The sequence below is a fragment of the Setaria viridis genome, chromosome 7 (genome assembly GCF_005286985.2).
Source record: "Setaria viridis chromosome 7, Setaria_viridis_v4.0, whole genome shotgun sequence".
In the NCBI taxonomy this organism is placed as follows: Eukaryota; Viridiplantae; Streptophyta; class Magnoliopsida; order Poales; family Poaceae; genus Setaria; species Setaria viridis.
Window position 1 is genome coordinate 18,229,981 of NC_048269.2, and position 12,368 is coordinate 18,242,348.

The window sequence follows — 12,368 nt, forward strand, 5'->3', positions numbered from 1 at the left end:
CCGGATCCCTCAGAACCCGTTTACGCAACGGCCTACGCAACCGACACCAGGTGGTCAGGCCCACAGCCCAATGTCGGTTCCCGCACGTGCCGCCCTGGCCCGCAACTACTCCACCGAACCCTTCAAAGCCCACGTAGGGGTCTCGAAACCGCAACAATCGCAGTTCGCAGACCGCATTGCTGGCTGAATCGCCTTCGCACCGCCACAGCCTTCCGTCGTCCTCTCCGACATCGACTCGCACCGACCACTAGCGGCGCCACCTCCTCCTCAGCCCCAGCCATGGCCGGCGGCGACGGTGAGGCGGCGGCCCTAAACCCCCGTCTCCTCCACGAACGCCCTCGTACACCTCTCGCGTTGACGTCGTTCCCCTCTCTTCTACCCCGCAGGCGATCGCCACCGCGCGCCGAAGCGGCACAAGTCCTCGGCCCCGTCGAAGGCGGCCCTGGTGGACGAGAGCGCCGAGTTCGACTACGCCGATGACTTCGACGACGATGCCCTTGACGGTACCCACCGCGCGCTTGATCCCCTCCTAAATCCGCGAACCATCCCCAAATCTGTGGGGTTTCTTCTGAACTTCTGATCGATTTGAGGGATTTGGGGGTGGATGTCTTTGTTCTATTGCAGCGAATACGGAGGTGAAGAAGAGGGATTTCACGAAGCTCGAGTTGAAGCCGGATCACGCGAACCGGCCCCTCTGGGCGTGCGCGGACGGACGCATCTTCCTCGAGACCTTCTCGCCGCTCTACAAGCAGGCATACGATTTCCTTATCGCTATTGCTGAACCTGTGTGCAGGTCCGCTTTAATCAGTTCCATACTTGAATACCACCAGCTGCACCTTTAAATCAGAGTTGTCATGGCTGTACCCAGATGGCTCACAACCTGAATTGGAGCCGTTGATTTCTCCATGGAGTTCTGATAGCATGAATTAGGGCTGCAGTAAGATGTCCGTGCTTTGGATAGGATTGGTCTGGTAAATCCAGAACACATTGTTAACACACTAGCCGCAAGTCTGTCTTTGGATGTCTTGGACCAGGAGATGAATTTTGAATATTTACAAGACAGGATTTCTTGACTTGCGATTTTGCATTCCATTCAAAACCCGACATAAGAGTCAACATGATGTCATTTGAAGGAATTTGTGTGAAATTGGTTGGAGGGATACATATGCTAAGAATTGGGAGGGAGAAATACAGTGGTGCTTGCTCAATTTAATTAAGCATGGTTACATGGATCTTTAGGTTTTAAGGCTATGCTGAATGTAGCTATGGCATTTTCCAGAGTTTTGTTGCTTCTGGTGCTATTTGTTCGTGAGTGGATTTGGAATAAACAAATATTATTTGAACACTATCTAAACTTGACCAAAGTTATGCGAGATGTTTACCCTTGTTTCCTAGGTAATAATTACTAGGACTTGCTTAGTTTTGAGGATTGAATGGTGTGTTAGAGATATCCTGAGCTTGTTACTTCAAAGAAACAGCAAGTCAGCAACAATAGTAAGCTAAATTGTAACTGTATCTGAGCTACCATGGTGCTCTGGATATTGAAATGAATTTATGCGTTAAATGCTTGAATATATTCAATGAAGGTTTCCAACTTTTCTTTCTGAAAATTCAACCTTTTTTTTGTTGTGCAGGCCAGAATCTATGCATGAGTACAATCTAACTCCCCACTCATTGTATGCTGCGGTCTCAGTAGGACTTGAGACAAGCACTATTATTAGTGTCTTGAGTAAACTCTCTAAGACTAAGTTGCCTCGTGAAATAATTGACTTCATCCACGGATCAACTGCTAACTACGGCAAAGTGAAGCTTGTCTTGAAGAAGAATCGATATTTTGTTGAGTCTCCATTTCCTGAGGTCATATCACTTGACCTTTGTATAAAGAATTCTGATAGCTCTATCGCTTTTCTTTGTTGAGGGAACTGTGGCATCTCTTGTGCAGGTATTGAGTAACCTCCTGAACGATGATGTTATATCAAAAGCTAGGATATCTCCTGAGGTATTATTTACTTTGGATGTATAATATCAAGCTGAAGTTAGTGTCAGGTAGAGGAGAATTTGCACACTGTGGAAATGTCAATTTTGTTCATGTCATCAGTTTTTTTGTTTTCTTTCTGGTTTTGAGTAATTGGTTCTCAACTTATTGGGTGTGTAATCATATTGGACATTTGAAACCATTGCAGCTTAGGAAAAGTTTGTTACCTACCTCACTAGCCTTTGTGTGATAAAAGTTGTTTTCCTGCTAATTTGTCTACATTAAACCAGCTATCCATTTAACTTAGTTGTTTGCTTCTCAACGTCGTATGAATCTATTCTAATTTTCCTTCAGGATTCCCTTGGTGCATCTTCATTTACTATTAGCAAAACATCTGGACAAGCTAGTGGCCATGAAGAGTTGTTAAATGGAATGGACTTGGCTGCTGCAACTGAAGACAAGGAAACACATTCTTTTGAGATTGATCCCTCTCAGGTATTTTTTCATTTCTACTGAAGGTTGGGAACCACTAAAGTTATTGAGGGACTGATGTTCCATTTATCTCACACAGGTTGAGAACGTCAAGCAACGGTGCTTGCCAAATGCATTGAACTACCCCATGCTGGAGGAGTATGATTTCAGAAATGACACTGTAAGCTTGTCTTTTCTCAGGGAACAGCTAATGCATATTGTTTTTCTGTTCTTTTTTCATCGATAAACAATGATCATAATGCTGAAAAGTTTAGACCAAAAGGATGGGATAAATTGCAAACCACAGTACCTCTTGTTGGAGAATGCAAAAATTGGGGTTGGCCCAGGTCAAAGGAATGTGATAGATGCACATATGCATCAAAGAAAATAAGTCAAATGAAAGGGTAGGAGAAATTTCAAACCACCTTAGCTCTACGTCAAATAATACAAGGGTCAAGGGGTGGGATTGATCCCTGCTAATGGAATGTAGATGAACTTGCATCAATAGAAAACGTTACTCCCTCTGGTCATAGAAAAGTGGCAATTTTGGACATGAACATAATCTTGGAAACACTACTTTTACTACTGAATTTTATTGTGATATGATTTAGAATCTAATGAAGTTATAATATGTGAAAGTATTTTTAACACAAAGCTGCTCATGGATCTAAAGTTTAACTTAGTTCCTCTTCAATTTTAATTGTAGGTAAACCCAGATTTGGACATGGAGCTAAAGCCGCAAGCACGACCCAGGCCATATCAAGAAAAGAGTCTCAGCAAGATGTTTGGAAACGGTAAGTTCATCATGTAAAGCTTATGTAGAATTGAGTTTCAAACAGTTGGTACTCTGTTAGAGAGCTATTGATGGCCACGAAGTTTGGGCTGAAGAATTTCCCAGTGATTAGCATCGAAAGCCCAGTATTGGTCTCTTATCCGATTGCACATTCTGATTTGCAGCCAGGTCCGAAATGAAAGTAAATGTGCCTTCTCTGTGCAATGGTCTTGCAATGCCTTGTTTAATAAGGTGTCCAGTATTGTTTAATGTTGCGAATACTAAGTGAAGATGTTGCAAATTTTTAACTGATAGCAAAATATGTGTTTACTCAGGATGTAAACCAAATTCTCCTTGCTCTTTTTAGCTAGTGATTTTGTTCCCTTGGGTCATTTATTAATCTTTCCATTGTAGAAGTTTTTGGCTTTTGCATGGAGTAAACAATTTGTGATACTTGTATGCAGTGAATGCTAGCTTTTCTAATTTGATTTAATTTGTAATTATGCAGGACGAGCAAGGTCAGGCATTATTGTGCTACCTTGTGGTGCTGGCAAATCCTTGGTTGGTGTATCTGCAGCCTGCCGTATTAAGAAAAGTTGTCTATGTTTGGCCACAAATGCTGTCTCCGTAGATCAATGGGCATTTCAGTTCAAGCTTTGGTCAACTATAAAAGATGACCACATTAGTCGTTTTACATCTGATAACAAGGAGAAATTTAGAGGGATGGCAGGTGTGGTTGTGACTACATATAACATGGTTGCATTTGGTGGTAAACGGTCTGAAGACTCAGAGAAGATTATTGAAGAAATCCGAAACAGAGAGTGGGGCTTGCTTCTAATGGATGAGGTGGGCTGGTCTATTATAATCTGATCATTGGGGTTTTATTCTTCCATGTCTTAATAAAGTATAATGCAGTGTCACTTTTGTCTCCTTTTCTATTCAGGTTCACGTTGTCCCTGCACATATGTTTAGAAAAGTCATCAGCATCACTAAATCTCACTGCAAGCTTGGTCTTACTGGTACGTCTCCATCATATAATCCTGCATGGTTTCACTGTTTGCTTTTATGACGTATCATAAACTCATTATATTAAAATTACCACAGCTACCCTTGTGAGAGAGGACGAACGCATTACCGATTTGAATTTTCTAATTGGACCAAAACTGTATGAAGCGAATTGGTTGGATTTAGTGAAAGGTGGATTTATTGCAAATGTGCAGTGTGCAGAAGTATGGTGTCCCATGACCAAAGAGTTCTTTGCTGAATATTTGAAGAAGGAAAATTCAAAGAAGAAGCAGGTGAACCCATATTGAAGTTTGTCATAGGTTCCTGCAGAGAATTTATATAAGTTTTTGTCCTTCCAGATTGCAAATTCATGTATTCCAGTTTCCACTATTGCTTTATTTTATTCCCATTGTACCTTTCCCTCTATGCAATAGTCGACTTCATTTGTTTCCTTTAGCTATTCACCTCCAACAAGACATACCACTCTTATACTTTTGACAACAGTACATATATGAATTTTCACTGATTGGAATTCCATTTTCTTTAATTTCATTCTCGTCTTCCTGGAAGCTAACTTATGTTTTGAGGATCACATCTTACTGCCCTTACATGCCAGGTACTTTATGTCATGAATCCAAACAAGTTCAGGGCTTGTGAGTTCCTGATTCGATTCCATGAGCAACAACGTGGAGACAAGATAATTGTGTTTGCTGACAATCTATTTGCACTAACAGCTTATGCAATGAAACTCCGCAAGCCAATGATTTATGGTGCCACAAGGTGACTTTACATTTATGCAGATGTTACCTAGTTTCCTCTAGTTTGCGCTTATTTATCTTTGAATCACATTCAGCCATGCGGAGAGGACAAGAATTCTCTACCAATTCAAGAACAGTCCAGAAGTCAATACAATTTTCCTTTCAAAGGTGTGATTACTGACTATCTAATATTAAATATGTATTTCAAATCAACTTACTGTCAGCAATGTTGGTGACTATATGCTATTTCCTGTTAGGTTGGTGATAACTCGATTGATATCCCAGAAGCTAATGTTATCATACAAATATCATCTCATGCTGGTTCAAGGCGTCAAGAAGCTCAGCGTCTGGGACGTATTCTCAGGGCAAAGGTACTATTGGACCATTTGTTTCATTTTACATACAAGCTGGCTGTAATTGCTGCACTTGATCCTTTGGCATTCAAAATTATTCTGTGTGGATGTTTCTGTTCCTTTTGACACTCAAAATTATTCTGGACATTTAGAAGTCATCATAAATTACACATTATGGTGAAATTCTTTTAACACAGTAAACTTCAACGTTATAAATTTTGATTGACATCCAACATAACATATTGCTGTTGTGCTGTGGCAAAGCTTGTGACTAAATTGTCACTCCTGCTGACCTTGTATTTGTAGTAGTTGCACATAGGTTGTTTATTTGCACACTATCCTATTTACCAGTGTGGGGCTACCAACCTGGATTTCGGTTTCAGCTTATAGTTATGAGAGTCACTTTGATGTGGCCAATAGATTGGGGATAAAGTGATACATAAATTATTTGGAAGACTTAGATCTAAACTGCAACAGTCCTATAATGAATATCATGAATTGTGTATTCTCATTAAATCTCTTGTAAATTATTGTGACCTCAGGGTAAGCATCAAGATAGGATGGCTGGAGGAAAAGAAGAATACAATGCTTTTTTCTATTCTCTAGTGTCAACCGACACACAGGTTAGTCTCACTGGATTACTCATTTCCTCATTATTTCCCCCTTTTTTTACTGGAAACACCAGCATGCATATATGTTATGACAGCCCTGTAAATTATCTTCAGTATATCAGGATGACATTCTTTTTTGCTGATGCAGGAGATGTACTACTCAACAAAAAGGCAGCAGTTTCTTATTGACCAGGGATATAGCTTCAAGGTATGGCCTCTGGAGCATTCTTAAGTTGTAAAGAATTATACTGTAATTTGACTCTTACCCATAGTACGTGCAGCTGCCCGCACCTGCTGAGATTGTTCTTTTGGCACATTTTAGTGATGAAATATTGTACTTGCCAGGTTATCACTAGTTTGCCGCCACCTGAAGAAGGACCTAATCTGAGCTATTACACGCTTGATGAACAGCTTGAGCTTCTGGGCAAGGTGGGCATTTCTGTACCCCATTGGTTGTAGGTCATAGTTCCCTTGTTGGTTGTTACTGACTGTGCAGATGCCCCATTCACCACTTCCAACAGGTGCTGAATGCAGGGGATGACATGATTGGCGTTGAGCATTTGGAAGAAGACTCTGATGGCAAGGCTCTTCTGAAAGCTCGTCGCTCTGCCGGATCGATGAGTGCCTTTTCTGGAGCCGGTGGAAGGGTTTACTTGGAATACAGGTGCTGCATCTATCCACTCTTCCTCTGTTTTTTTATTTGGTGCCATATCCAACCTCATCGTTAACTGGATGCACATCGCCTGTGTCCTGTTCTTCCAGCACGAAGGGGAAGGGTGCTCCGAAGAAACCCAAGGACCCATCAAAGAGGCATCATCTGTTTAAGAAGCGCTACCAGTAGGATGCCAGAGAAGTTGTGTAGCCTGTTATGCTTTGCTGACAATGACCTGGTTCATGAGAACCTTCTTGCTTGGCATGAAAATGTCGTTGGTTTTAACAGAGAAGCCAGGTTATGCAAAGCTGTCACTTTCTGTTAGGGCAACCGTACTAGCAATTTCCCTCGTTTTGAGCAAGGTTTCTGAGCAATTATATCGAGGACAATTTTGGTCTTTGGCTTACGCCTGCTGCTTTCTGTTCGCAAACGAGGATGTATGTCTTCTTGAAAAATGTAAATATTGTGTAAGGCTTGTGTGCACATTGAGCTATAAGCACGCTAAAGCTGCAACGCGTCATTAGCGATGCTGAACGACCTGGCGCTGGCCTTAATATTTTAACTCCAAAGAAATTTAAATTTTACAATCCTGTGTATGATGCAGTATGGTCAATGGTTACCAGTTTGATGTCTTGTGATTATTGTTCATGAGCATTGCAACGTTTGTTCAATTTTGATGGTGCAACTTTCCTAATATGCTTAATTTCCTTCTTTCTGCCCTTAAATAGAAATGAGGCCTGCATATGACATTATTTAAATTCTCAAGATAAACATGTATCAAACGGTTGACTACCGTCCACCCTTGCCCCGTCAAATCCATCAAATAACTGGAATGGCTTCATGTCAGATACACCACCGAACTTTAGGAACAACATTTTGGACGATATCGTCACTTTGGCCGCTATTTTCTATTAGATATAACTAAGAGGTGTATAATAAAGTAATAGTCTAATAAAATTGTTTTCAATACAAAACATATAGTGGAGTAATGTTTATTATACATTTACAGTTTCTGAAGTTTTACAAATCTTTTCCGAGAATCCGTCGAAACGCAAGTTTATCAGCAGATATACATGCGTTCCGCTTATATATACTCCAAAACAAAATTGCAAAGAAGAAAACGGAAATTGCTGACGAGTCTCCCATCCAATTCGCGACCCCGTCGTCTCGTGCAGTCGCAAGCACGAGGCTGTGAGCGAGCCAGCCAAGACGCTCTTCGATTTGCCCTCACTCCAGCCCAGCCAGCCAGCCGCCCAAAAAGCCAGGCGCAAATCACAACCTCGCCTCCTGTCCCCTCCCCTCGCTCCTCGTTCCCCTCTCGCCGCCCGCCCCCGGCCGCGATCGAGGCGGCGCCAATAACCAAGGGCGGGCCTCACCCTTAGCAGTGATAATGTATTCGCCATACTGACATGACACCCTATAATGAAAATGAAAACCCCATTATATTGGCACTAGCCCTTAGGATTCTTTTTCTCCTGTGATGTATCATGTATGCATTCGTCCCAAGTATATTAATTAGAAATTTTTGCAATATCCCCCTTCTTCCCTCATTTTGATTTCATATGGCTATATATTTTAGCTTGTAACATACATCGCATGTTTGTATCCATTTGGTACCACAAATAGCTGGATACACATGAAATGCTTATTTAGCATGCAGGCATGCTAATATTATTGTGACTTGTCTTTAGGTGTATGGTTTCTATGATGAGTGCCAGTGAAAGTATGGGAATGCCAATGCATGGCGGTACTGCACTGATGTTTTTTATTACCGTACGCTTTCAGCAATCATTAATGGATAAGTAAGTTCCTCTGGGCAAAGAATTTGCAGATTGTCAGTTCATGTTATTTGGGACAAGTCATACTTAAATTATATGCTGAATTCAGGTCCTCTGTGTTCATGGCGGTCTTTCTCCTGATGTACGCACCATTGATCAGGTTCGTGACTTTTCTTCTGTGGCTTTCTTATAGTTATTATACTCATCGGTCCATAGATGTTTATAGCTTCCATATTTCCTGTCTTGTAGGTATGCCATACTTAGTGAAAATATGTGAAGTAGAAATATATTTTACTTGGTCTATGAAAGGATGAAATGATTACAACTATTTGAAATTTCCATTGTCACCAATGATGCAAAATTAATGTTTCAGTGCATGTCTGCTAGAACTTTTGAATGAGCGAACAGTTTATATATATTATTTTCAGTGATTTCTCTGTTCTTTTTTCAGCTGGTTGTGCTAACTCTTTTTTTTAAAAAATGTTTGCTATATAATTTCCTTCAGGAGTAAGAACAGTTATCATCAATGAACTGGTGGTGCTAATTGTACAGTAAGAATGGTTATCATCAATGAACTGGAAAGTAACTGGCCCTTAGCATTGATGACTCATTTTTGTGAAGAATGGTAGAGTATCTGATTCTGGGGTTGATTTGGCCTTAGCATTTCTGACTTGTTTTCTGAAGAATAGTAGAGTACATGATTCTGTTGCTTTTTATGAATAAATGTTTCGATGAGATTAAACATTTGATTATCTTTTATCACTAGATACGAACAATTGATCGCAATTGTGAAATTCCCCACGAAGGTCCTTTCTGTGATCTTATGTGGAGTGACCCTGAAGAGATAGAGACATGGGCTGTTAGTCCCCGTGGTGCAGGTTGGCTGTTCGGATCACGAGTCACAGCAGAGGTGTGCATACAATCTTTCTTGTTATTTTATTATTCCGAATCGCCCTTCTATTCAGTCCTTGTAAATGCCACTTTTTGCTATGCAGTTCAACTTTGTTAACGGTATCGAGCTAGTTTGCCGAGCTCGCCAGCTGGTGCGGGAAAGCTTAAAGTACATGTTTCAGGAGAAGGGCCTTGTGACTGTTAGTTCTTATTCCCACATAGATTGTCACTCGAGATACTGGTAGCATCATATTAGTAGTTTCTATTTTTTTTTATTTCAGCATGACTGAATTATTACATTTGAATTGTTTATGATGCTTTGTTTGTACTATTTCTTTCCAGGTGTGATCTGCACCTAATTATTGCTACAGATGTGGCAATGTAGCTTCCATACTAAGCTTTGATGAAAAGATGATATGTTGTTTCGTTTAGAAGAGTTTGCTTGAAGTCTTCTGCATACCTGATTACTCTTGAGTAAATTCATACAATAAGTTCAGCTCAATCTTCAGCATGTTTTATTGTGCATATACACAAGCAGTTTTTGTACATGTGAATGGGCAACAGAAAAGCAACCGGTGTTTCTGGCCAATATTTTTAGATCTTTACTTAGTGAAGTGGTTATACAAGTGAATGTTACGTACATCTAGGTGGGGTCTCTCCTTTGTTCTGCAACTCACCAAGTTTTTGTTAAGACATTTTCTATGCTTGCTAGTGATAGCTGATAGGCAGGGGCTGGAAAATAAGGAATAAATCATAGTCTTTTGAATAGGGGCAGGGTTTCAGTTGGACCGTCAATGAAATAAGCAAATTGTTGTCTTTCTGCATCAACCATGCTTTTTTGGGGAATCAAGCAGACTTTGTGGTTTAGTGGTTCATCAGCAACAGTTATGCATGTGGGTTTGTCTTGGCTGAGGAAGAGGGGTCCAAGTTGCCATGAAAAGGCAAAGTCTGCTCGCTTTTGTCAACAAGTACCAGCAGACCTCTGATTCTTTTTCGCATTAACATCTGATTGCTCCTAGTTTTGCATCACCAATTGTCGTGTATCTTGTTTACGACTGCATGGTGGTTGGCATGTTATGCTCCACTGCGCTTTGCTTAACTTAAACCAAAGTGTAATGAGATGTAGCTGATGCTGATCAATGCTGTATACTTTTCTGTTGCCAGGAAAGAGACGTCAAGTTCTTCACGGAGACAGAGGAGAACAACCAGATGCGAGGCCCAAGGACCGCAGTCCCATATTTCCTCTGACTTCAATTGTACAATTTTAGAAGTCAAACGTTTAAATCTGTAAGGGCTAAAAGATCAACCAGAGGTGTTTGTTGTTGTAGGTTCAGATCATAGTGCAATATGATGCATTTGATTTCTCCATTTTCTTTTAACCACATGTACATAGACCATCGGGAGTCATGTTACTGTATCCCTTCAGTGACACCGTCAAGTTTTGTTCTTGATTTATTTCACGTGCTATTTATCATCGTGGACCGCGCATGCGTTGCGCAACAGAAATGTTTCTGCTGCCTGTTTATTTTATTTCTGATGTGATATTTTCCTTTTAGTTTGCACTCGCCTAGTAAGATATTTTTCTTGTAAACATCTCGTGTGCGCACTTCCTGGCATATATTCTTGGTTGGATAGCACCAGGTATTTATTCGGTAATGCAGTTTGATTCTGCGTGATAAACCACTCCTAATCTTATTTGCAAGCGTTTAACGTGAGACACGCGGAACCGAATTCATCACCGGGTTGCGCATGAAAGCAACAGTTGCGACGATTGTAAAGTCCCGTTTGGATACTCCTGCTAAAGTTTAGCACCTGTCACATCGGGTGTTTGAATGCTAATTAGGAATATTAAATATAGGCTAATTACAAAATTAATTACACAGATGGAGTTTAATTCGCGAGACGAATCTATTAAACCTAATTAGTCCATAATTTGACAATGTGGTGCTACATTAACCATTTGCTAATGATGGATTAATTAGGCTTAATAGATTTATCTCGCGAATTAGCATAGAGATTCTGCATTAGTTTTATAATAGTTTAGTACCTGTCACATCGAGTGTTTGGATGCTAATTAGGAATATTAAACATATACTAATTACAAAATTAATTACACAGATGGAGTTTAATTCGCGAGACGAATCTATTAAACCTAATTAGTCTATGATTTGACAATGTGGTGCTACATTAACCATTTGCTAATGATGAATTAATTAGGCTTAATAGATTTGTCTCGCGAATTAGCATAGAGATTCTGCAATTAGTTTTATAATTAGCTCATATTTAGTCCTCCTAATTAGCATCCGAACATCCGATGTGACATTGCTAAAGTTTAACACCTAGTATCCAAACATCCAAGTGTAGCATCCAGCATACATACCAAGTATCTGCTCACCATCGGCCAGTGACCAAGCAGGGCGCGGGTTTGCTGCGCGGCAGAGGCCACGAGCAGATCAAGATGCCTGCGCCGCACGGCGGGGGTTACGGGCTTTACGGGCGCACGGCGTGTCGCCCACCTGCCCGCTCTCCAACGGAGCGGAGAAGGCATGCCCTCCGCTGCCTGTCTCCTCCCTCGCCCGCCCACCGGCGCGAACGAATCTCACTTCTCAGTGACCGCACGCGATGCGCACGAGCGCCGCCTTGGGGTGGGCACCGAGCCGCGTCACCGGCGCCCGACAGCGATCGCCGTTTGCATCGTCCTCCGGCCGCCGTCTCTTTTTTTTCCTTGCTCTCGGTTAGATGTACCCGTGATTCGCTGCCCTCCCCGCCCACCCGGGCAGCTTTTGGGTTTGGACGGCGCGCGCCGTGCCGCGGCCTCAGATCGTCGTCGTCCTCACGTGACCGGGGCTCCCCTCGGTTAAACAAAGCTTCGCCGTGCATGTCAGGTGTCAGGTCGTGTCCTGTCTCGTGTGCTCGACTTCTCGTGCGACGGTGCGAGTGCGAGTGCGAGTGCGAGTGCGAGTGCGAGCCCGTGCCCCACGGCAGGTCGAACAACAACAGACTGCTAAATCGGTGGAGCCTGCGGGCATCTTTTGGCAGGCGGAGGCTGTGCTGTGCTTGTTCCTTTTCCCAATTTTCATGATCGTTCAGGTGGCCCGTACT

General features: G+C 41.9%; 1 protein-coding gene and 1 pseudogene across 2 annotated transcripts; both read left to right on the forward strand.

Annotated features, from left to right (window-relative positions):
• Window positions 1–158: 158 nt before the first annotated feature.
• Window positions 159–7,184, forward strand: LOC117862425 (general transcription and DNA repair factor IIH helicase/translocase subunit XPB2). 2 transcript variants are annotated; one of them, XM_034745900.2, is made up of 19 exons: window positions 159–295; window positions 387–503; window positions 625–793; window positions 1,635–1,857; window positions 1,943–1,999; window positions 2,330–2,470; window positions 2,547–2,627; window positions 3,153–3,240; window positions 3,727–4,064; window positions 4,162–4,237; window positions 4,323–4,516; window positions 4,840–5,003; window positions 5,077–5,149; window positions 5,239–5,352; window positions 5,877–5,957; window positions 6,094–6,153; window positions 6,291–6,374; window positions 6,467–6,609; window positions 6,708–7,184. In XM_034745900.2, exons 1-19 carry the CDS (start codon window positions 280–282, stop codon window positions 6,784–6,786), a joined length of 2,298 nt encoding a protein of 765 aa, XP_034601791.1. In that variant the 5' UTR covers window positions 159–279; the 3' UTR covers window positions 6,787–7,184. The 2 variants fall into 2 exon arrangements, with proteins under 2 accessions (XP_034601791.1, XP_034601792.1); XM_034745901.2 differs by lacking the exons at window positions 159–295; window positions 387–503 and having other exon boundaries at window positions 643–752.
• On the forward strand, window positions 6,828–10,843 carry LOC117862429 (phytochrome-associated serine/threonine-protein phosphatase-like; annotated as a pseudogene).
• Window positions 10,844–12,368: the final 1,525 nt, after the last annotated feature.

What these genes read in the sequence shown, in the direction of transcription:
- LOC117862425 (XM_034745900.2), top strand. An exon ending in GACGTATTCTCAGGGCAAAG is followed by an intron (nt 5,353 to 5,876) that starts GTACTATTGGAC and finishes TTGTGACCTCAG; the next exon opens with GGTAAGCATCAAGATAGGAT. An exon ending in AGGGTTTACTTGGAATACAG is followed by an intron (nt 6,610 to 6,707) that starts GTGCTGCATCTA and finishes CTGTTCTTCCAG; the next exon opens with CACGAAGGGGAAGGGTGCTC.